The following is a 24,172-nucleotide window of genomic DNA, read 5'->3' as shown; positions in this document are numbered from 1 at the left end:
CAACTGAGCCTAATTGAAAATTAACGATTAACAAAACCGATTTTAGTGGTTATAAAGAAAAGAAGCTCATTTTTTTGAAAATCTGAAACCGTTGTTAAAAAGTCATTGATTATTTTGAAAAACGAGTGACGGAGGTCACGTTGTCTTTTCATGTACTTTCGGTCAAACTCAACCGTTTTGCCTATGATAACCACAAACATTGCAAAAAGGTACAAAACGAATACATGCAGATAATAGCACACACATACTTCCTTAGTATTTGTAATAATTAGTGACGAGGTTTCTTTTTCTACGTAAAGTTATACATAGTTCGACAAAATGTAGCCAGGGCATAGCTCTCGTGGAGGATTGGGAGAGGATTGGCTCTCTCCCAATCCCCCATGAGAACCATGCTTAGGCTAGACCAGTGTCGTATAGTGTCCCTATACGACACTGGGCTAGACACAAACGCGACTTTGCGAAGCATAAAGTTATTGCCATTCAAAGTACCTCGTCATATCGATAGTTGCGTTCAGATAAAAACTTGGGATGTTTCCGATGTTTATGGTCAATACTTCTCTGGTAAATGTCTATGTTGACGATCTCTATCTTAGTTCCTACACTACTACCGACGTCAGTCATGGCTGCATTATCATCGGGAAGGTGGTTTAGCAAATGCAGACATAAAGCATTAATTTTAGCTCTTAGACTGGGTCAATCTTCTAGATTAATAACCAGCACTGCTCGATGTAAGTCAATAAAAGCTAAGGAATTTTTAATTTAATCGTTTGGCGATTACTTGTTTTCTTATACATGTCGTATGACGTGCCGGCAGCATACCTGCCAACTTACTTACTTTCCAATTTATCCCAAACGCCAGTTCAAGGCATATAGGGTATAATAACCTGTATCACCGTGTATTTACTGAGCTCTGAGCAAAGTGAATCAAAGTATAGTCGTTTGCATAAAATGAGGGTAATAAAGTGGTAAAAACTATATATATATGAGTATTTATGTATCATCAGTCCCTTTGCCTAAGGCCGAAGGTGATATAAATGATATATGTGAGTATTTGTGCATATCAGTGAGTATTATCAGTCCGATTGTCTGTGGGCGGAAAATATACTTTAACTTGGTTTTAAATGCGATTGTAAAAGCGAAATCGCCACACATTTGTTCGGTGTTGGTGGCTTAATATCGTACTTCTAGCGTCATGTGTCACAGGTGCAAGTTTAATGTATTTATTTAATTGTATGTTATAGAGACCCACTTCAATTTTTCTGAGGAATAGGGTATCCAGACTATCTCGCCTGTCACTCAGAGAAAGAATTTCATTTTCGTTGCGGCATTCTGTTATACTAGCTCTTTTACGGAGCCAGAAGATCCATCTCAGACCATTGTTTTGGACTTTTTCAATGTTATTTGATAGTCCCACTGTGTGTGAAGACTGTACTTGGGTTGCGTATTCAAGGATTGGTTTGACCATGGTATTAAAAGCTATAAGCTTTGTCTTTTTTGGGGCACCAGTTAAGTTTCTTTTTAGAATACCTAGTGTTCGATTCGCCTTGGCAATAACTTTGCTAATATGGGTGCTCCACTTCAAGTTTGAGTCTATATGGATCCCGAGATACTTGACCGAATCGGAGACCGGAATCTTCTCACTACCTAGTTCGAAAATTATATCTGGGGTGTCCTTTCCAAATTGAATATGACAGCATTTCAGCAGGTTGAATTTCATCCCCCATTGACTTGCCCAGTCATGCAACTGGTTTACGTTCGCCTATAAAACTTGAGGGTCGGGGTGGGAAGAGCATAACACCGTTTCATCTGCATAGAGCCCTGCATCGGAGTTAGTAATTTGGTTTGGGTGATTGCGTGAGTCTCACGCATTGGGCATGAGACTCACGCAGTCACTCCATAGAAAAAATAAAAATACTTGAGATTTTTGTCCCAATTTCCACAATTTTCTATATACTTTCATTGATACATCAATTGCCCCAAAACCAAATCTCAAGCATTGTTCCACTCTTTGGTTGGCATGCCTGTTGCTGTTACCTAGATGGGAAATGCATTGTTATGTATAGTAGTTAAGGAATTTACTCACTCGAACACCGCACTAACATCAGTCATGATTAGTAACTACGGTGTCTTGCTTTACCCAGACTATGCTTCTATGATTAATGTCCCAAAGGCAAGCTGCTGTTTTGTTATGGTTGGCAAGAGTTGAGAGTTCAATTTATAGGACTTGGCCCAGATCTTTAGTGCAAGTCTAATTAGGCTAGTTCTCAGATGTTAATGTAGCAATATAAATGTTCTTTATTCTCATAAACCAAAACGTAATACGTAAGTAGCAAAATTCGAAAATAAACCAAAGTTAACAAGAAGTAGTACAAGCTAAGTAATGTAAAATATATCTTACGCCAACAGCCATGTCTGTTCTTAACCCTTTAGCGACCGCAGGCTTACGGCTGGAAATTCCCCAGCGTACCAGAGCATTTACTATGGCGATTTGAGCCTTCGACACCACTGCGTAAAAACTGCATCAACTTTCATCAAATTTGAGGTAGATACATAAATTAACATGCATAGAAATGCTGAGAAATATTTCTACAAGCTGATACTTTTTTATGTAGCTAGCTAACATTTGCTTTCCTGCAAAAGTCTCAATTCGTTGAAGCTACGAGTTTCTTATTTCTGTACGTCGTTTTCAATTGTATTTCATGTTTACTAAAAGCGATAAAAAAAGTGCAAGGATAGCCAATCCGGCACTAAATTAGATACCGGCCCAACACTAGTATGAAATAGTGTTGGGCCGGTATCTAATTTAGTGCCGGATCGGATATCCTTGCACATTTTAATCGGTTTTCCTCGGTATTTACCATCTTCGGTATCCTTTGCCAACTAAGAAAGTTTGGTATTATTGGTACTATTGTTCGGTATGTGGTTATCATTGTGTCTTTAAATGGTTTAAAGTTTAATGGTTTAAACTTTAAATCATAACTGTCTCGAACAACTTTTATCGTTGTGCAAAAAGTAACCTGTGCAAAAAAAACATTCTTCAGTCAACAGTATATTGTTATGGCAAAGAGACTCCTTGTTTTAGAAAGAAAAAAAAGATGGAAATCTAATTTTCATGATAGATGTTTTTATTGTTTATTCCATTAAAAAATATAGTTATTGATACAAACGTTATGTATAATAAAGAACAGACAGATAATGGCAAAGGACTCTCTTTGTTAAATATACCGAAACAGTTTACAGAAATCTTACTATCACATATTGTAATCAGGTAATGTAATCACATAATTATACGCAGTCCAATTAGAGTCCAGTGCCGTTAGAGTCTTTATACATCCTCCCATCTGTGGAGAACTCCCAAACCTTCGAGGCTGGTGGCATTATCAATGTAACGTAATATAATAGTAGATACAGTAAGCGTAGAAATATTCGTTGAATTTGCTCGCCAATGCGTGCTGAGATTAGCATGTTCGTCACGAAGCGTTTTAAAAATCCCTCCAGATATCCGTATAACCATTTACCGGTAGGCTTTTACGGATAAATACCGATCATATCAAACCGGCCGCGGATACCTAGCTGACACCAAAAATGATTGGTTTTCTCGGATACCGAGAATCCCTCCGTATCGGTAAGAGCGGATAACCCAATACCAGCCCAACACTAGTATGAACCAAAACCTAACACCAGCACAAAAATATACTGAATAATGCCTCTTGTAAATTCACGAATATTATGAACAATGGTGGTGATTTTACTGATCTGTTCGTTTCATTTCGTTGTCAAATAAATATAGTTGCCCAATATCGTCACTGTTATGATCAGTCAGTTCAATCATTAAACCCCGCCCATATTATAGCCGTCACCTATCTTTGTGGCGGGTGTTATATTGTTGCTTTAGGTTACTGAGGTTGGTCATTGAGAGAGCACTGTCTTCAAGTATGTCATCGGAAATTCATCAGACTATTGAGATGGTATATTCAAGCTATTTTGTCAATGTCCAGTGTTAGCTGGGGGGAAACGTTTTTCAGCTTATTTTGGTGGTTTCTTTGATATGCGATTAGCTCATCTTCTGTGGTTGATTTTTCTCAGTTTGGAGTTTCTAATTAGCTTGTTGCTTCTTTCTAGTTGTTGGACTTTGCATGCCTTCAGGGGTCTTGTTGCTGGCTTGGCTTGCTATCTGTACGTCCCATTGTGTGTAGTGCATGTACAACTTCTTAGGCTTACTCCATTCTTTGTCGGTATCTTAATATCTCCAAGCAATGGATAATGTATGTATGTCCAGTAATCTTTTCCATTCCGTGTCGGTATCGAGTTTTAGTGAAATGTCAATATAACACCATTACAGTTGCAGTGTCATGAGTGTTTAGAAGTTTAGAGTGTTTAGAGTGTTTATGCGTAAATAAACCAAATTCACACACAACATTAGTGTTGAGTTTGCTTTGTCATTTTACTCTATTATTTTTATGTTCAGTTTGTGCACTTTCGTTTAGCTTTGGGAAATTAATTTTGATTATTACTGGTTCAGGTACTAGTGAAGGTGTTCAGCTATTGTTAGCGATACTGATATTTACCAGTAAAAGTTACTTCATTATTCGATAAGTCGAACAGTTGAAATACACAACTAACAGAATTTTGAACAATAATATTAATTACACAAGGTTAAAACGGCCAATAAAAGTTACACCCTCACTCGACCGGTTGTCCCATGTTTGCTTGGTCGGCCTCGTACAGCTGCAAGTTTCGACAGTCAAAAGAGAGTCATGGCGGTTTTTATATATAGAGGCTCGGTAGTTGAGGTAGTGGAGTAGAAAAGGATTATCTGATGATAGAGAAGAAGGCTCCATAGGTAGGAAAAAATAGAGCCCCTACAGGCAGAGTGAAATGAGAGAGGGAAGTTTCAAAGGCAAAGGAATGCGCTTCAGCAGGCAGAGGGAGCCTCAGCAGCTCCTTGAGAAAGAGAGATATAAATAGAGAGATGTCGAGTCATTGGAGCTGTTCTCTTTCTTAGATGTCTCTATTAGCCTGTGAGAAAATGTTTAGGAACACAGGTTCTGTTCTTTATGTAGCAGAGGGTTAGCAATTGAGTGAACTTGTCTTAAAGGTTGACTTGCAATAAAATTCACATTACAGTTATTTGGTATCAAAAGATTCGCCATGTCTTACTCTGTTGTGTTGTAGGTGCCAAATATGTGGGAATGTGATTAAAAGCTCTTAAAACTCAAAAACGAACAGAAAATCGCAGCCACACGAGACCGCCGTAGTTTGGATTCACTTTCCAAAATGGCTAAAATGTGATGTATCTGTGCGAGATAGTTTATGTTTACACTTTCATGCATCCTTATTCGTCGAAATATTTTCACAAATATACTTCGCGCTTGCAATAAAAACCATGTCTATGGTTCTTATGCGTCTATTTTATCGGCATCATAATGCTGCAACTTTGATCACTGATATCTCAAAACCTACCATAAAAATATGTTTAATTTTTTAAACTTAGCATGAACGATTGCATATCATCATCTGATGAACATGATGAGCCTTTGGGTCCGGTATGATGGTCGAAAAATGCTGTAGAAATTGTTCGCGTCATATGGCGGGAATTGTAAGTCACATGATCAGATAATGTTAGTTTCAGTTCAAGTTTGATCTATCGCTAATAGCGGACACGCTTTCTCGTATTAAACTTGTTAATTTCCATTCGTCATAATGTCTAACGCGCCACATCGTGTTTGTGCAGCTGCCAAGCTGAGAAGCACCTTTTTTCTTGGCCAAGAGCAAAGAAAAGACCAAACCTTCAGCGGGCGTGGATCAACTGGGTGAAGCTGGATGTGACAAACTTTATTTATTCGCCTGCTTACTCTTACCTTTGTTTTCGCCATTTCAAAGAGGACATGTTTTTTAGCCTGTTTGCATACTCCACATGTCACCAAAGCACGTGAGTAATTTATTTTATGAACTACTTGTATTAGTAGTAGTAACTCGGGTTATTTTCTAGTATTCTCCTAATACTATTGTATTAATCTATATTTAATATTACAATATTAATGTCATTTAATTGTAATATGATATTATTAGTATTTTATCTTTTTAATTATGTGTATTTTTCTTATTATAATAACAAAACTAATTCATACCACATATCTATCTGTAAACCGTAATATATTAATCAATAATTGATAAAATAATGTTATAAGTTTCACGATTAATTTCGCCAAATTTCTTAATCCCACTCACTTATAGATATATAAGATGTTATATAAAATAGTTGAGGGTTCTTATATGTTATATAAAATAGTTATTGTCATTTTCTCTCATCATCGTTAATAGCATATTAATATTATTAGATGATTATTATTAGTATTAGATGATGAAGAGTTTGTGCCAACCACTGAAGACTGGGAAGAGTTTTAGTGCTATGTTGGCCAGCGTCAAACGCTCTCCAATTACATGTAAGATAGAGCTGAACTTAACCAAACTTGACTAAATATAAAGAATATCCATAGAGTTATTACTCACATTTTTATGTTTACAATATCATGGATTCTGATAAGGTTTTGTAAAATCTGTGTCATGATTGCATGGATATATATTTATTCTTTTTCTGATCAAGCAAATATGATATAATAACAGGAAATGATGTTGTACAAATCTTATTGCAAGTCAACTATTGTGTTGTGATTTCAGACCCGAATCCTCCTTCAAAGTGGAGAAAATAATAGTAAGTGTAACAGCACTCCAGCGACTATTTCACTGCCATGCCTGCGCCCTCCCCTGCTCATTCATGATGGTGCGAGAAGGCGGATGGGTAGAGTTCAAGGTTACATGTGCCTCCTGTCACCAATCGTACACTTGGGAAACAACTGCCAGGGTGAACAGAGCTCACGTCATCAACCCCCTGCTGGCAGCTGCATCACTCTTTTCTGGCGGGTGCCTTTCGCAGAACCTCCATTTTCTGTCGCTCCTGAACATCGCGATACCAAGCCACAGCGTTTGCCTCTACCAACAAAGAGAATACTTACATGGTGTGGAGTGTCAATATTTACCCATAAACTTGGAAAATGTGAGTAAAAGCTTGGCACACTAATTGCATAACGACATTTAGAAACAATTTTTTTTTTTAAATGAAAATATGTCATCCTTCAAGCGAAATATATTATAATTTGAAATTCTGATTCTTCATCATAATATAGCACAAAAAGGGGTAAGAGGATTCTACATTTTTAGACTAATAATAATGATACAAATTAATCTTGTATAATGAAGTTTTACAATATTTTACAGTGTATTGCTGAGCAGTACACCCTGCATAATTGATTGCAGCAATCGATTGGGAGCTTGATTTGACAGGTGACGGTAGGTGCGATAGTCCGGGGCATTGCGCACTATACGAGGCCTACACTGTAATGGATCAGAGCTGCGGTTTAATAGTCAGCAGCCATCTTGTCAAGTCAACGGAAACCACCAGCTCTAACGCTATGGAGCTGGAAGGCTTCAAGCGATGCCAGTCCGATCTAATTTTCCACGACCTGAGAGTGAGGTCCATTACAACGGATGTTGTTACAAAGGTGTGCATACCGCCAGCTTGTGTTTTGGCTTATGCCGCAAATTCGTCGCGGTAAGCGACGGCCTCTACCTGCCTGCTTGGTGTCTAAGATTTGGGCTCTTTTCCCACCAACGGATGATGAAAAAGAGTTTGCAGACTATGTGTTCAAGGGCTTCTGCTATGGCGATGAAGAGACTCAACGAATTTGATTGAGAATTCTAGACCAACTCTATATCATAGGCGGTACTCATTTTTATTATATTGTCATTTTATTATTTTACTTTTATTCAGGCTAAGCCACATAGTGACTACACACCATGTAGCTAACAAACTAATTTTTGTTAGTAAATTGCTGTTACATTGCTTCCATACTTAAAATCACATGATTAATGTGCATAAATCGGCCATCACTGATTTTATAAAATAAAAACAAATACATAGAGGAACACATATTGGTTTCACTGCTTACCATCGGTTACTAGGCCCGAGCATTTCCTCGAAGTTGGCGTTCATGGCTGGGGTTCCCTACCTGGGCGCCCACTCTGAGAACCTCGTCGCCGGGGAATGAGTACCACCGACTATTATTCTGGCTTCGAAGCCTCAGAGCGGTCTTTAGAGTTGAGCTGGGATTCTCACTCAAAGTCGTTGAGTCTCTTCATCGCCATGGCAGAAGCCCTTGAAGATGTAGTCTGCAAACTTTTCTTCATATTCGTTGGTGGGAAAAGAGCCCGAATATCAGACACCAAGCAGGCAGGTAGAGGCCGTCGCTCACCACAACGAATTTGCGGCATAAGCCAAAACACAAGATCGCGGTATGCACACAAGCATACTTTCCGAGCATTTGGCGATGGCTCTCCAAATGGGAATAGATTATCTACCAAAACAATTAATGAAAAACAATAATTGCTGATCATCAAAATAATCTCGATCTTTATATAATAAAATCATAAAACTAAAATACACTCTCTACTGTAGTAAGTGTACAAGCCAAATATAACAGTTCTCCTTGTGTTCCACGAGTTCAGAATGTGTGTTCAACCGATGCATTAAATGTGTAACACAAGAATTGTAGATAATGCTTGACACATTAGCATAGCTTTGGTGTTGTTGGCATTAAATGAAAATCCAACTCACTATGATATCGCAGGTAATTATTCCACCCCAACTCAAGGGATGCAGGCACCACAAGTTCGTCCACACCAGGATGCATACACAGGCATTCATGCTCCCAGCGGTCATGAAGACGATGCACAAACTCAGCATCATGGCAGCACAAACATTCAGGAAGAGATGGCATGTCTTGACAGTGCTTGCAGATACACCACTCTGTAGCCGGTGGTATTAGCTACTAAAGAAATGAACAGATATGTCTATGCAACCATAGCTAATACATCAGGTCGCTGTTATCCAACAGTATATCAGTGCATCACTAGATTTAAATATTAAAATTGGTAATGTTGTCATTGGAGAAAAATCTGTAATTATTTTTTCGCAATATGAAGCGATAATTACCATCATTAAAATCATATATATATAATAATATTCGTTCTATCACTCTCTAGCTAAAACTATTAGGTACTACTAGCTAGCTTGGCACATAAGAGTTGGCTAGTGGCGGTGCTTACTTGCTGGGAGGTTTGATTCTGTTGAGGATCTTCTTCAGATAGAGCGTCAGGTTCGAAACGCCAGGGTCTTAACTCTTCAGAAAGTGACATTTTTTATGATCGCAACTCAGACATGTACTCGTACGTTGAATTGTCGGACGGAATGGCCAAGCTGAAACTGTAAAGTAGCGAGCATCTATGTTTGATACGGGGTCTTAGGTAAAACCGGAAGTGTTTGTCATAAACTATTGCTACGATAAGTTTTATATTGAACTTTTTATTGGCCTTTCAATTCACGCGAGAACATCACGTGACAAGACATTAACCAAACTCCGCGGATACGTCATCGAAATCAAGAGATTCCAATCTACGGCGGCTTTTTGTTCTTGAGCTTTTAAGAGCTTGTAATCACATTTCCACAAATTTGGCACCTACAACACAACAGAGTAAGACATGGCGAATCTTCTGATACCAAAGAACTTTAATGTGAATTTTGTTGCAAGTCAACCTTTAAGTATGTCACGAGAGTGTAATGATTGGAAATGATGATTAACTCCAATTGTTTTGGTCGTGTCTGGTAGAGTTCTGATTTCTTTTTACTGGTTTTCTAGCACGTCAATTGATGTCTCTTTCCTCATGGGTTACTTCACAGGAGGTTTTCTAAGCTGCTTGTAGATGATTATATGATGACTGTCTTTATTGCTGGTCCTCTGATGTATTAGGTATTTCATTATAATTCATTGTAGTTCATTGTAATATTGCTTATATTTCCGGTGTTTAGGTACATCTGCGGTGTTTAGGTCTTTCTCAATTATTCTCTCTGTTTTTGCTAATACTTCTATGCAGCAGCAGTACATTTTTTTCGGCATATATGTTATTCTATTAGCAGTGCAATAGCAATAGTAATGTTACATCAATGCAGTATAATTGCCTTGTTTGCTTTTGTACCAGTGCAGTATACTTGCAGTACAACTATATTGCGCAATAAGCCATGTAGGCAGTAGTGGTATTACATACTGCATAGAGTACTGTGCTAGATGCAGTGGAAGTGTTGTTAGTACAAATTTCGCAGTGTTTAATGAAAAGCGAACTTTTGCATTGTTTACTTGGCCTATGAAAAACAAACTTTTGCATTACCATGTACATTGTATATACATTGTTAGTGCATTTTTGTGAAAGCCCACCACAAAATCAAGTTTTTTGGTTGACTTAAGATGCAAACATGACACAACTGCAAAATGTGAATGCTGCTCAAACTCGGGTGAGTGGGCAACAAAATTGATCACAATCAGTATGTTGCATACCGTTAAAATGTGCATATATTATAGTTGTGTTTAGTATTTTATTATGGTTGTAATCAGGCTTGGGGCCACTAGTGAGTATTGAGCGCACTGCACTATTTGCTGGCTAGACGACAGTAAGGTGCACTCGGCACTGCACTAGCACTAGTGCATGGCATAGTAATAATATAAAATGCACTAGACACTGCACTAGCAGAAATTCTTGTGCACTAGGCACTGCACTAGCACTAGTGCATGGCATAGTAATAATATAAAATGCACTAGACACTGCACTAGCAGAAATCCTTGTGCACTAGGCACTGCACTAGCACTAGTGCATCGAAAAGTGAAGTCAAAAATGCGCTAGGCACTGCAATAGCAAAAATTCTTGTGCACTAGACATTGCACTAGCACTAGTGCAGTGTAAAATCATAAATGCACTAGGCACTTCACTATTAAACTTCACTAGGCACTAGACCAATGAGCTTTTTTGCTATAGCAGCTGCAAGAATTGCTTGCTAATCAACAGATATCTACTGCTATCCACTGCAATAGTACAATTATAGTTGTGCAAAGAATGTCAGCCATGTATTTGTCAAATAAACTAGCCTCACCTAAAATTTCAAACAAACCATAGACCTACAATAAGCTCAATATTAAATAGTGCAGATGACAACAGATATCAAATAGTGCAATGTATTACAATTACAATAACTAAATATACTAAGCAAGCATGGAGTGGAAGAATTCACTTCTTATTACATAAATATACTATGTACAACAAGAAAATCAACCCTTGGATAAACCAGTATCATGTAAACAGTAAGTCATATTGATGGCAAAATTGATAAGCAATATTGTTCAGAGAAGATGTTTATTAGACCGAAGGAACATTAGCCTTTCAAAGTTGGCGTCAGTCAGTTTAGACTTGTGCATACTATGTCGCACTAGGCACTGCACTTGCACTGGTGCATTTATGAAAAAGTTTCCAATCTGCACTAGGCATTGCAATAGAGCATTTTACGTTGCACTGTGCACTTGCACTGTGCACTTGCACTAGTGCGTTTATGGGAATTTTCTAATCTGCACTAGGCACTGCACTAGTACATACCATGTCACACTAAGCACTGCACTTGCACTAGTGCACCCAGGGACTCATGTCAAATTTGCACTAGCATTGCACTAGACATTTCTAATTTTAAATTGCACTGCACTATGCACTGCACTAGTGCAGTGCACTAGTGCAGTGCGCACTGCTAGTGGCCTCAAGCCTGGTTGTAATACATATTGCTATTGAAAATACAATACGGAGACCCAAATTTGATCGGAACGGTTATAATGGCTGGTTCCCTATTTTGAAATAAAATGGGAGTTAAAGCTCAATTTAATAAAATTGCTGAACATGGCAATGAATAACTTTGTACAATGGAGTACAGACATTTGGAAAGCCAGCAGTGTTAGTTGTTCCATATTATCAACTAATGTGCCCTTGCAGTTTCAAGTTTTGAAGAATGTGCATTCGCACTATCAGAGTTGGCACATTCTTGATGGGTCCATTTAAACTGCCGACAAAAATCCGATTAAAACCGACCAGCAAAAATTCAAGTGGCTTAAATTCTGTGGCAGAAACCGGCAAAAATTAGTTTCATGTACTATCCAATAAGCTTTTCATCATATTACATCCTCTTTAACATCGAGGTGTCAAAGAATGCATTAAATTGTGTATATATATATATTTATATATTGTATATATGACTCAAAGATGTAGACTTTAGCCAGAAATGTTCATATGGCTTTTAAAAAACACTCAGTTGAATTCATTTCTCGTCAAAAAATTAACAATTCAATTCCCAATTCTTTTGCATCATGTGTCGTGTAAGAATTGATTCAGTTCACAATTCATTGCAAAACGTCACAATTCAATCTTCTATTGTTTAAAGGTTAAAGGTTGACTTCCAACAAAATTCACATTACCGTTATTTGATATGAAAAGATTCACCATGTCTTACTCTGTTGCGTTGTAGGAGCAAAATATGTGGAAAGGTGATTACAAGCTCTTTAAAGCTCAAAAACGAACAGAAAATCGCAGCCACACGAGAATGCCGTAGTTTGGATTCCCTTTCCAAAACGGCTCAAATGTGATGTAGTTGTGAGATATGGTTTCTGTTTACACTTTCTTGCAACCTTATTCGTCGAAATATTTTCACAAATATACTTCATGCATTCAATAATACTATGTCTATTGTTCTTACGCGTCTGCTTTATCGTCATCGTAATGCTCTCACTTTTAGCAGATATCTTATCACTTACTGTAAAAATTCGTTCAATTTTTTAGCCTTAGCTTGAAGGACTACATATCATTGTCTGATAATCATGACGAGCCTGTTGGTCACTTGTGATAATCGAAAAGTGCTGCAGAAATTATTTGCGAAGTATTGGGTCACATGATCAGATTGCGACTTGCCGATTAGACTAAACCGAAAGAAAACTGTAAAGTAGCGAGCATCTATATTTGATACGGGGTCTTCGGTGAAACCTGAAGTGTTTGTCATAAACTAGTACTAATATAAGTTTTATATTGAGCTTTGTATTGGCCTTTCAATTCACGCGAGAACATACGAGACAAAACGACAACCAAACTTCGTGGTTACGTCATCGAAATAAAGAGATTCCAATCTACGGCGGCTTTTTGTTTTTGAGCTTTTACGAGCTTGTAATCACATTTCCACATATTTTGCACATACAACACAACAGAGTAAGACATGGTGAATCTTTTGATACCAAATAACTGTAATGTGAATTTTGTAGCAAGTCAACCTTTAAACAAAATATGATATGGCTATTTTTGTATGCATTTATGAACTTTTACTTAAAGATGTGGTTGCGTCAAATTTGAGTTGATTTTAAAAGAAAGTATTTTTCTTTGTCTATCAGTCAGTATGTTATTTGTTGTGTTAGGCGATCTCATTGTCAAGATATTTTAAGATTGAAATCAAAAAAATTCGATCGCTGTAAAAACGCTAAGGCCAAAAAAACATGACCAGACTTGCCCAAAATGATGTAACGCGGGATACAACCTGTCTCTATCTCTCATATTCCCATCAGCTATTGCGATAAAAGTCTAGTCCTATGCGGCTCCATTGGCATTTATTTTATCTTGTATTCGCTCGTGTTGGCTAGAATAAAGTTTTTAATCCAGCTACAGATACATTGTTACCAATGGCTTAAAGGCCTCAAACAAGGAGAATTAAAAACTTGTCATATTAGCTTCTTCTAAATGCTGTCTAAACATCTTAGTACCGACTACCAATTCTACCAGTCTACGGTAATTCTGTGAAGCAAACTATGTAGAATAAGGTCTTTATATTGGCACAGTTCCGTCGCTACCCACACTAACGATATACAGGCTCCCAAAAGCCTCGCCTACATGCTTGTCGCCTATCCTGGGGGCGGGGCTGTATATCATTGTCCACATCAAAAACTAGCTTCTTACTACCGTAAGTAAAATAAGCTAGCTGCGTCTTTGAAAAGAATATGTGGCGAAACAAACTACATCCCTAAAAGTCATGTACATTGTAGTCGACTGTCAATGCTATCGAGTCATTGGTATCAATGTGTAGAAAAAAATTCACTGGTCAAATTTGATTAGTTGATTCAAGTACTAAACAAATGGGCAGGCTATGCAAAAGTGCTTATTTATCAGAAAAGATTTCAGCACAGGTGTCAACGGGGCTATGATATATTCAATGTTCTGCAAATCATGTTTTGCATTAGGCTATCTTCAACAATATTATTTTATATAAATTTTACAAGCAAAAAAATTTTCATCGGCTTACAGATTTTATTTAAAAACATCTATCCATAATCCAAGTCGTGGCTAATCACATACTTTCAGCTGATACAATAAGACAAATTCATCTACTGCAGCAAACTCAAACAAAACAGCGTTTATGCAGCACACATTCACGTCTCTCTTTCCCATGTATGGCAGTTTCCACACTGACAAAGTTGCTTCGACTAGTGGAACCACATAAACATCCTGTAATCAATGAAACAAATGCAGTAAATACATGTATGTCATTCTAACGCATATCTACTAAAAGTTTTCCAATTTGGTAGTTAAATAGATTGCGAGTGTAATTTTAAAAATGAATGTTTAACAAAAGCATAAGTACGCCAAGCCAACGATTCGAAGCTTTGATTCTGGAAATTAAAGATTTGCATCAATCGATTTTCTTCACTTTCTAAAAGTGGGAAGTGAACATCTAAAGTCAAACCGGAAATCTAATTTACTAGATAAAACTGCCATGGAAAATTTGAAGCAAATATAGCTAGTTGAAATGATAAAAAATTATAAAACGATGATAGGTGATAGCAAAAATTTATAATTTCATTAATTAGTACATTTATTAATGAGTACTAAAATTATTACCTTTAGTAGGCCTATATTCATCAATCTAAGCCATTGTATTGCGAGATGCTATGGATTAAAAAGAAGCCGTCAAGAACTCACTGTACATACGTATCTCGCACGCGCAGGAAATTACATTATATAACCTCAAACAGAGGAATATAATATGAATGTAAACTCAACAGTATATCTATAGAAGACTCAAAGTAAAAGATAAATTTACCTCCATTCTCCTATCTTCCTCCGTAGCACTTTAACCACCTGCTGCCCAAAAACTCTTAGCCACCTTCGCAGTAACTTTACAGCAATCTTTACAAGTCTGTTGTTCGTCAATAAAACGTGTCTATCGATTAATTCATTAAAGTAACGATGCTAATTAATTTAGTCAATATCGATGTCTATGCGATTTAATGATAGAGTAAAATCCCTAATTTTGAGATCACAAACAACGCGTTTTACGAGTGATAACATTTATTACGACCTATATAAAAATTTCGTGCTGGTGATTGGCTAATGAATCGAACTTATATTTATCGCTCGCGGACTTTTCAGATGTATCACTAGTTACGCCACGAATAAAGCACCCACTGGAATGTGAGCTTTTTAAAAGATGGCCTCATTCAAACGCATATATCTCTGGACAGGTTTGGTCTACAAAGACAAAAATGACATCAAATTGTAGCTGATGTTTTAGCCTTTTATTGGACTTAATTTCATTGAATCGACCTTTTTGACGCAACCACATCTTTAATGAATAAATGAGCACTAGGAAACTGCAGTACTATTCAGCTCATCATGTTACTTAAATTTATGTTCAATAATGCAAAATAATATTTGCCAATTACTGCCCATGTTTACCATTTTTTCTTGGTTTTCACCATTTTGCTTGGCAGCTGGCAGAAATTAATTTTGCCTTTGCAAAAACCTACCCTGCGCTGTATGCATAAAAATTGCGGAGTTTCTGGTAATGCACTATGGAAGTAAATGTGCAGTTGATCCCACTGGGAAATTTGCAGTGGGAGTGCAGTAGCACCCACTGTCTACTACACATCAGAAAGTTGTAATGCACTGCCAAATTACTGCATACCACTCTGCATTGACGCAATCCAGTTTTAATATGCCACATCCCTGGTGGTTGATTTACAATTGAAGTTTGTTTCAAGCTATAAATTATTTGACAAGAGTCTTTCCTCATCTCTTTCTCACCAATTAAAGCGTGCACAAGGGGGTGCCTCTTAAATTTATGTCATTAGCCAGTATTTGTCCATGGTGACATATTACATTATGGCTAAATGAAAATAGCCAACAAGGGCAGAAAAGCAAATTGAGGGCAATTGGCAGCATTGTCTAAATGATGTAAGAAATAGCAATACTGCCGATAGCAACCTGTTTGATAAGACTAGCTATTAATGACAAAGCTATGCAAGTGTTAGTGCCTTTTTATGGCAATGCAAGTGAAAAAGATCTGTACTAACTAGAAAATTTAAAGGTTGACTTCCAACAAAATTTACATTACAGTTATTTGGTACTCAAAAGGTTCACCATGTCTTACTCTGCTGTCTTGTGTGTTCAACATGTGTGGAAATGTGATTACAAGCTTTTAAAAGCTCAAAAACTAACAGTTCAAAAATGGTCATAGGTTGGAATCCCTTTATTTTGATGACTTAGCTCGACATGGTCATTGTTTTGACACGTGATCTTATCACTTGGAATGAATGACCAATAAAAGGCTCTATATAAAATGTCCCATAGCACTAGTTTTGACAAACAATTCGGGTTCTACCAGAAAGCAGTTACTAAGTATAGATGTTCGCTACTTTGCAGTTTCATTTCAGCTTGTTCTAATCATCTAGTCATAATCTGATCATGTAACCCATATTTCTCACCAAATTGCGCAAACAATTTCTGCAGAATTTTTTGCTCATCACAGGTAACCAACAGGCTCTTCATGTTCGTCAGAGTATAATATGCAACCCCTCAAGCTAAGGTTAAAAAGTTTAACTAATTTTTGGCTACGTTTTGAGGTGTCAGTTCTCAAAGGGGCAACATTTAAATGATAATAAAATGGACGCATAAGGACAATAGACATGGTTTTATTAAATGCGTGAAGTTTATTTGTGAAAGTATTTCGACGAATGAAGTTGCATGAAAGTGTAAACAGAAGTGCATCGTGTTCAACTACATCAGATTTGAGCCGTTTTGAGAGGGATTTTGTGATGGCCCTGATTAACTGTTCGTTTTTGAGTTTTTAAGAGCTCGCAATCACATTTCAACATATTTTGAACCTAGGCCTACAAGACAGCAAAGTAAGACATGGTGAACCTTTTGATACCAAATAACTGTAATGTGAATTTTGTTACAAGTAAACCTTTAATATTCAAGTTCCACTACCACAGAGCAACCTTTGGCATAGTATTGGTATCACCAAAAAAAAGGTGACAATTAAAATTCAGTCACTCTTGACTGGTAATCAAGCAAGATAACGCTAATTCAAGCTAGAAGAGTACCTTAACTAGGTCTCTACATGGTTGTAGCCAGGGCAGTATCCACCTGTTTGAAATTGGTACTGCGGGGAGAGTCCAAGAGGGGTACTGAGCGTCCTCTCGGGAGTAGGGGGATGGAGGGGGGTCCCGGGGGTTCTCAACCGGAAAAACTTTTAGTATAACTAGTCAAATTGGTGCAAATCTAGCACACTTGGCTCCTGATGGGGGCACATGTTCTAACAGCAAGTTTTGCATTATAATCCAGTTTTCTAAATATAAAACTGTTTATTGAGATCATCTTTAACAACGCTTATTAAAAATATAATGTGAATGAGAGCTGCTAAAGGGGTTGGTCACAGCTAGCATGAGGTAGAATTATCACCGGGTACGATGCTAACTGGTGTAGGAGATGAGTAGTCTCCTAATAGGAGTAGAAATAATTTAATTAAATAATATTGTAGAGTTGAAAAGTAAAATTAATAGAGCACCATGTTAAAAATAATGCACTTATACTATAGTCTATAATACTGAGCAAGTAGTAGTAAATTTAAGTTTAAGCAATGATATACAGCCCCCATGGGGGCTGTATATCATTGGTTTGAGCTATGCATGTAACATGCATAGCTCAAACTTAATTTAATTCTATGAACAAAATCTTTTGTACATAAGCATTCATTTACCTATCTACTACTACAAAAAGTACAACCATGTACAATTGTCTCTGTATGAAATGCTTGGAAGCATTCCTTTCGGTAGCATAAAGTTGCCGTGCGAGCTACCATAACGATCGTTTTTCTCTGTATATTCCAAGTACAGTGAAACATGGATAACTCGCCCTCGGATATAGCGAACACATGGTTAACTCGAATGGATTTGCTTGGTCCGTTCCCACGCAATGATAAATGGCTCTATATAACTCGAACTCAACATTGTAAATTTGAACTGTTTTTTGCCCAACGGCTACCGAAATGGTTGCAATCGCTTTAGAAAATCGCTTTATTCCAAGCCATAGAGGTAAACCTCAACTTTTCTTAATTCATAAGCGTCGTTATTACCTCCATCGGCAAAATATTTTTGTCAACGACTTTTCTAAAGATTTGGTGAAATTTGATTTATACTGCGATACGATGAATAGCACGGGTTAGCCGGGTCACGCGCGCAAGGATTTTCGCCACGCACATACAAAACAAAAATCGCATGTTGTTTTGTATGTGCGTGGCGAAAATCCTTGAGTTCGTGACCCGGCTAGCCCGTGACGAATAGTTTTCCGACGTTGATTCCGTGTTGAATCAACGTCAAAATGTTGAATGTTTAAAACGTCTTAAAAATTGTTGTAATTAAACGTATACGTTGTCTTAGCTAAAAAAAACTATTCATCGTTTGACCTAAACACAGAATACGTGTGTACATTCAATAAGTATCCATTCAAAAAGCGTGAGTGATATACAATGTACCGTTAAACCTCGTAAAACCTTTAATTGAACTGCCTCGGAGTGTTGCTCTTAACGAATCCCAGGTAAAGTAAGGTAATCTTTGCATAAACTTCAAGAAAAATCGGCAAAATTGATTATGGGTAAAATGCTCAAAAGAAAAAGATGTCTTTTCAAAAAGATGTCAAGTTTTGCCAAAGTCAATCTAAAAAACGTCTTGGCAATAACATCACCTCAATCAACAAACCAATCTCAAGTGATAGAAAAATCTCTATACTTTTTGATAAAAACGTTTTAAACTTTACATTAGAAGCATTTAATTTGAAACAAGCCATTTGTGCTTTTGAATTATGTTATAGTTTGTATATGTACATGTATCTACTAATAAGTAAGTAAATACATGGACTTGTGACAGTGCTCTGATAACTTGAACACTCTGATAATTCGAACACTTTTGCTCGGTCCCTTGAAGTTTGAGTTATCCGAGTTTCACTGTATTATAAAAGTCTAAAAAGTTTACATCACTTCTATCATCTGAATTATTGTTGTTCTAATCACACCAAAAATTACTTACGATCGGAGAATCAAATAATAGTTTATTTTACTGTTTTGAAAGTTGAGCCGATGTTGACTGGTATTTCCAGCTTTTATTCTTTTCCAAGGAGGCGCGATTTCCTTAGCACAAAGCAACGCCTTTCGGATAATCGTTTCATATTTGAATTTTTCAACTAATGTTGATATTTAAAACTTACTAGCATTCATATCCTTTGTTTAACGTTACACGACGGCAGCTTTATCAACCGTTTCCCCACGCAACCAATAAACGACATTTTGGTCATTTTCCCAGTCAAAGTGTTAAAATCAAGCAAAAATGACGTGAATTCCGGAAATTTGAGTCTCAAAAAATGGTACTGCCTTGCAGTAGCTGCAGTATAGGAGGATACGGCCCTGGTTGTAGCTAATCACATAGCTTTAGTAGGTTGTCAAAATGAATTAGACATCAAGAAGCTTTATGCTGATATTAATTGCTTATTGCTCACCCTTATTGGTCAGTTAAGTAATATATACATGTATGTATATGTTAGCAAACTATATCTTCATTCACATCCGGGTAGTAACTGAGCTAGGTTAGTATTACAATACATTTCAATAGCCATACAGGGAAGTTATACAGTAAACATGCATTAGCAAAAATAAAATTTATGCTTTTTGTCTGGCATAATTTGTTCACATTAGTCTGCTTGCATTCTGGTTCCGTGTTGATCAGCTTGCCTAACTGTAGTCGCCATTTTTTGTCTCCTTTGGCTTATGACCAATTTTGAAGGCAATTCAACAAATACTAGCACATGTGTAAATGTAGGTTTTATCAGATCAAGGTTTCTCGTTGCCAGCATCGGCTGTGTGGAACCGAGACTGGGTGCCTGGACCATATCCGAAGACACAGGCTGAAAGGGCGGCTGCTGCTGAGAAATACGGTCTGCGAGTAGAGGATTATCAGCCGTACAATCCTGATGAAGGTCAGCCTTTATTCCTCCCCTCTATTTATCTTCCGCGCTTTTTTGGCCTAGTGAAAATTCAAATTGATAGGTACTACCGATATTGTTGGTAAGACAATACTGAGGCAAGTGTGTCGTGAGATAAAATTACAGGGCACCCTCAGGATACGATTGTTATTTGTTCTAGGGTTGGCATTATAAGGTGAAAAAATTATATGTAGGAGTATAGAAGCCGTAGTAATTATATAGTGCAAACATCTCCTGGTAAAATCGTCAAAATTTTATACAATTGCTTTACATATTAAAAATTAGTAACAAAATAGTGTGCTACCCTTAGTAACTATAGTTACCTACAGTAACTTTATTCTACGTAGTGGTTATGATCTGCAATAAAATGTAGCGTTGTAAGGTAAGTATGGTAATCGTACATGTAATTGTACAGTAAGGTAATCGTATCCTCAAGGTGCACTGTACGTTATAATGTTACATTTTATTGCAGATCATAACCACTAAATACAATTAAGTAACTGTAGGTAACTATAGTTACCTACAGTAACTTAATACAGTAATCTACAGGTAACTATAGTTACTAAGATTAACATACTAATGTATTGTTGGTTTTTAATATGTACTGTGTTTATATATAAAATTTTGACGGTTTTCACCGGGGATGTTTGCATTATATAATTACTATGGTTTCTGTACTCCTATATACGATTTTTTCATCATACGATAACAACTTTAGAACAGATCAAAATCGTGTCCTGAGGGTGCACTATACTAGTGCAGTACGTTCTGTGGGGAATTCTTATCTCAAGACAGGCGTACGTATAACATAAACAAACATCAAATAAGTTTAGCTTACTAAACACACACCCTTGAAGCTAAGTTTTAGTATGTAATTTAACTATTTTGCTGAATTTCAACGTTTTATTACTAAAATATTAAAAAACTAAGCGAAAGCAGAACTTATCAGTTGCTGTCTTCGCTTTCGCTTTTAGCGGACCTGTTTAAAACCTTCTTCGACCTAATACGGCAAGAAAACCCGAACGATGATGTTTTCATAATGAAGTGGATTTTTGTTAGCAGATTAAGGGAAGTTGTCTGACCACTAACAATTCTGTTTATTGCAACTCCAATTCTTCCCTGGTTTTGAAGGGAAAATTTTACCGTTCTACACTCGTTGAACTGAGAGAATTCAATCATCGTGTCAGCATTGAAACAACGTGTCGGTTATTGTGAAGACTTTGTTAGCGGACAGCATTTCAGTGTCTTAGTTATTTCGACGTACATAATAACCACACCGACTGCCAAATTTGAACTCAGGCGAAAATTTTGTTGAATCCATATGGTAAAATAAGATTCGTATGGTGAGGTGAAAAAAATCATCATGCTCCCCTTTGTAAAGTGAAAAATCATATATCAGGGTAATCGTATCCTGAGGGTGCACTGTATTATGGGACAAGTGTGGTGAGGGAGCAAGAGCATCATGAGGCATATGTGTAGGAAGATTTTGTTATAGATACTATATGTAGTTGTTTTCACAGACCCTGGTTATGGCGACTATCCAAAGGTGAAATGGATTGGTGCAGAGGCAAGGGACCCATATGACGATATTGACTATCCACATACAGGTACAAACTATAAAGAGGTATTGCATGTACGAGCTGACCAATCGGTCAGTGACCGATACAACCCATCTTGGGAGGATCAATCATATTTCAGCACGTGAGTTTTTGTTTTAAATATTGTGCCGGGCTGCCTTATATCAATTATAGACATATCAAAGTCTAATGTATCGTGATAAAAGACATTTCAAAGTATAATGTATCCTGATGATAGACATATCAAAGTTTAATGTATCGTGATAAATGACATTTTGAAGTGTAATGTATCCTGATGATAGACATATCAAAGTCTAATGTATCGTGATAAAAGACATTTCAAAGTATAATGTATCCTCATAATGAACATCTCATTATTAGTCTAGCGATCATCACATTTTATTGAGATAATAGTTATTCAAATATTGTTACTTAAATAAATGTGTTATTATATCTTAAGAATAGGGACAGCGATATGTGATAATAGAATATACAGTCAACTGTAGTTAATAAAAAGGAATAATGTTAGCTACATATCTATGGTAGTCACCGTAGAACACGGCCAACATAACTCATGTACAACATACTAACTAACAGAATAAACATAAAACAGCTTTTAATATACTGACTAGCAACCTGCATTTGATTCTTAACCCTTCATTTCCAATTTAAGTTGCTTTCTCACTCTGCCAGAGATGACTTTGAAGAATTATATGGTTATTGGTAAATATTGTTACTGGGACAAACATGTGTCATGTTGGTACATCAGCAAAGTTCACTGGTCATTTTTGCTTTGCAGTTCCATAGTGAAAGTATGAAGCTCTGATTCGCAAGTATTTCTGTTTGTTAGGCGGTTCATGCTCACTGTATTTCTCAGCATATATTTTGGTGGAATGGCACTGCAGGCTCTTTGTGAATACTTTGACATCAGAACTCACATGCCTGCGGTAAGTGTGCTCTCATGACAGCTCACTTGATATAGTCATTGTTTCATCACCGCGTTTTATTGTAATGTTTTCTCTTTTCATACCTTCTCTTCTTCATATTTCCTTCAGCCCTTCCACTTCCTCGTCACCAGTCCATCATGTCTTCTCGCTTCGTTCTTGCCTTCTCTTTTTATCCTTTTCTTTTCTCTCTCTAGGCTCCATTGCATTTCCTCCTCCATTCTTGCCTATTTCTTTTTCCCGTCATTGAATTATGTTTCCCTTTTCATTTCAACTCCTTCCTTATGCTCAATCATGTTTCTCTTTTCATTTCTTCACCCGTTTTGTTCAGTGTTCCTGTTCCACTTTTTTGGTTTACCCGCTAAAGTTCACTCACTCTACTTTTCATTTTGTCAGTTGTATTTGTTAGACTATTGTAGACAAGTAATTTTTTCATTTATATATTTGGGTAGATGACTCCCATTTAGCTCACGATGGCGAAACTTTGTACTCACCCATCATAACTTGGTGTACTTGTAGATGCCTAAGCAGTATCCAGATCATTTGTGGGTTCAGCGAGGGAAGGACCGAGAAAAGATGCCTACAGTCACGCATTACACATTTGAGCCAGATTCCTAACATTTCTTCACATCAAGTCGTATGATATAGTGACTACCATTTGTCCTCATGAGTTAGTCACACTCATTAGTTATATGCAAACATTGTTTAAATTGTATAGACAACTTGAGATGTTAAACAAGGTGTGGTAGGAAACATGGTTGTATTTAATTTTAACAGTTAGTCTAGGTGTATTTGTGACCGAGTGTTGCTGCAGTTTTGAAGGTCCCTGCACTCGTGGTTATTTCTTCTTTGTTTGCTATTGATACTACCACATACATGTAGAGTCACTATTACGTGGGATCCTCATTCAAAAACTCCATTTACAATGTCATTGTTAGTCGTCATTGACAAAAGAAGCTAAATGCTAGATTTCTTAGATCCATCATATTTGGCCGATATTAGGTAAAACAATGGGGTTTCATACGTCAAGGTGAGTTTGATTGGTAGTTTTTGTTTCTGTCCATGTATTGATGTTTTAATAAAAATTGCTGATGATAAAAGGTCTTTGTCTGCAAAGTCATATGATTGCGTAGAATGTTAGTCAGAGCGAAGCTTGTGGCGCTAGCCTTTTTTGCCTCTGTTTTGTAAGCAACAAGAATGCAAATGTGCATATAAATAGGTTGTAGATGCACAACATGGTCTGAAATATTGTATTTGTCTTGTAGTTGTGAATAGGCATATGTTCATGTAGAGATAAAGGGTAGGGTGTAGAGTTAAAGGGTAGGGTGTAAAGTTAAAGGGTAGGGTGTAGAGTTGAAGGATAGGGTGTAGAGTTAAAGG

At 37.0% G+C, this 24,172-nt stretch overlaps 1 protein-coding gene across 1 annotated transcript; it reads left to right on the top strand.

Annotated features, from left to right (window-relative positions):
- Positions 1-605: 605 nt before the first annotated feature.
- Positions 606-23,896, top strand: LOC137408736 (NADH dehydrogenase [ubiquinone] 1 beta subcomplex subunit 8, mitochondrial-like). The gene is made up of 5 exons (XM_068095317.1): positions 606-728; positions 20,140-20,265; positions 21,792-21,972; positions 22,699-22,795; positions 23,312-23,896. The coding sequence occupies exons 1-5, from the start codon at positions 620-622 to the stop codon at positions 23,408-23,410; spliced, it is 612 nt and encodes a 203-aa protein (XP_067951418.1). The 5' UTR covers positions 606-619; the 3' UTR covers positions 23,411-23,896.
- The last annotated feature ends 276 nt before the right edge of the window (positions 23,897-24,172 follow it).

Source organism: Watersipora subatra, chromosome 11 (genome assembly GCF_963576615.1).
Source record: "Watersipora subatra chromosome 11, tzWatSuba1.1, whole genome shotgun sequence".
Classification (NCBI taxonomy): domain Eukaryota; kingdom Metazoa; phylum Bryozoa; class Gymnolaemata; order Cheilostomatida; family Watersiporidae; genus Watersipora; species Watersipora subatra.
Note: the sequence above shows the minus strand (reverse complement) of the source record. Positions and strands in the feature narration are given on the sequence as shown.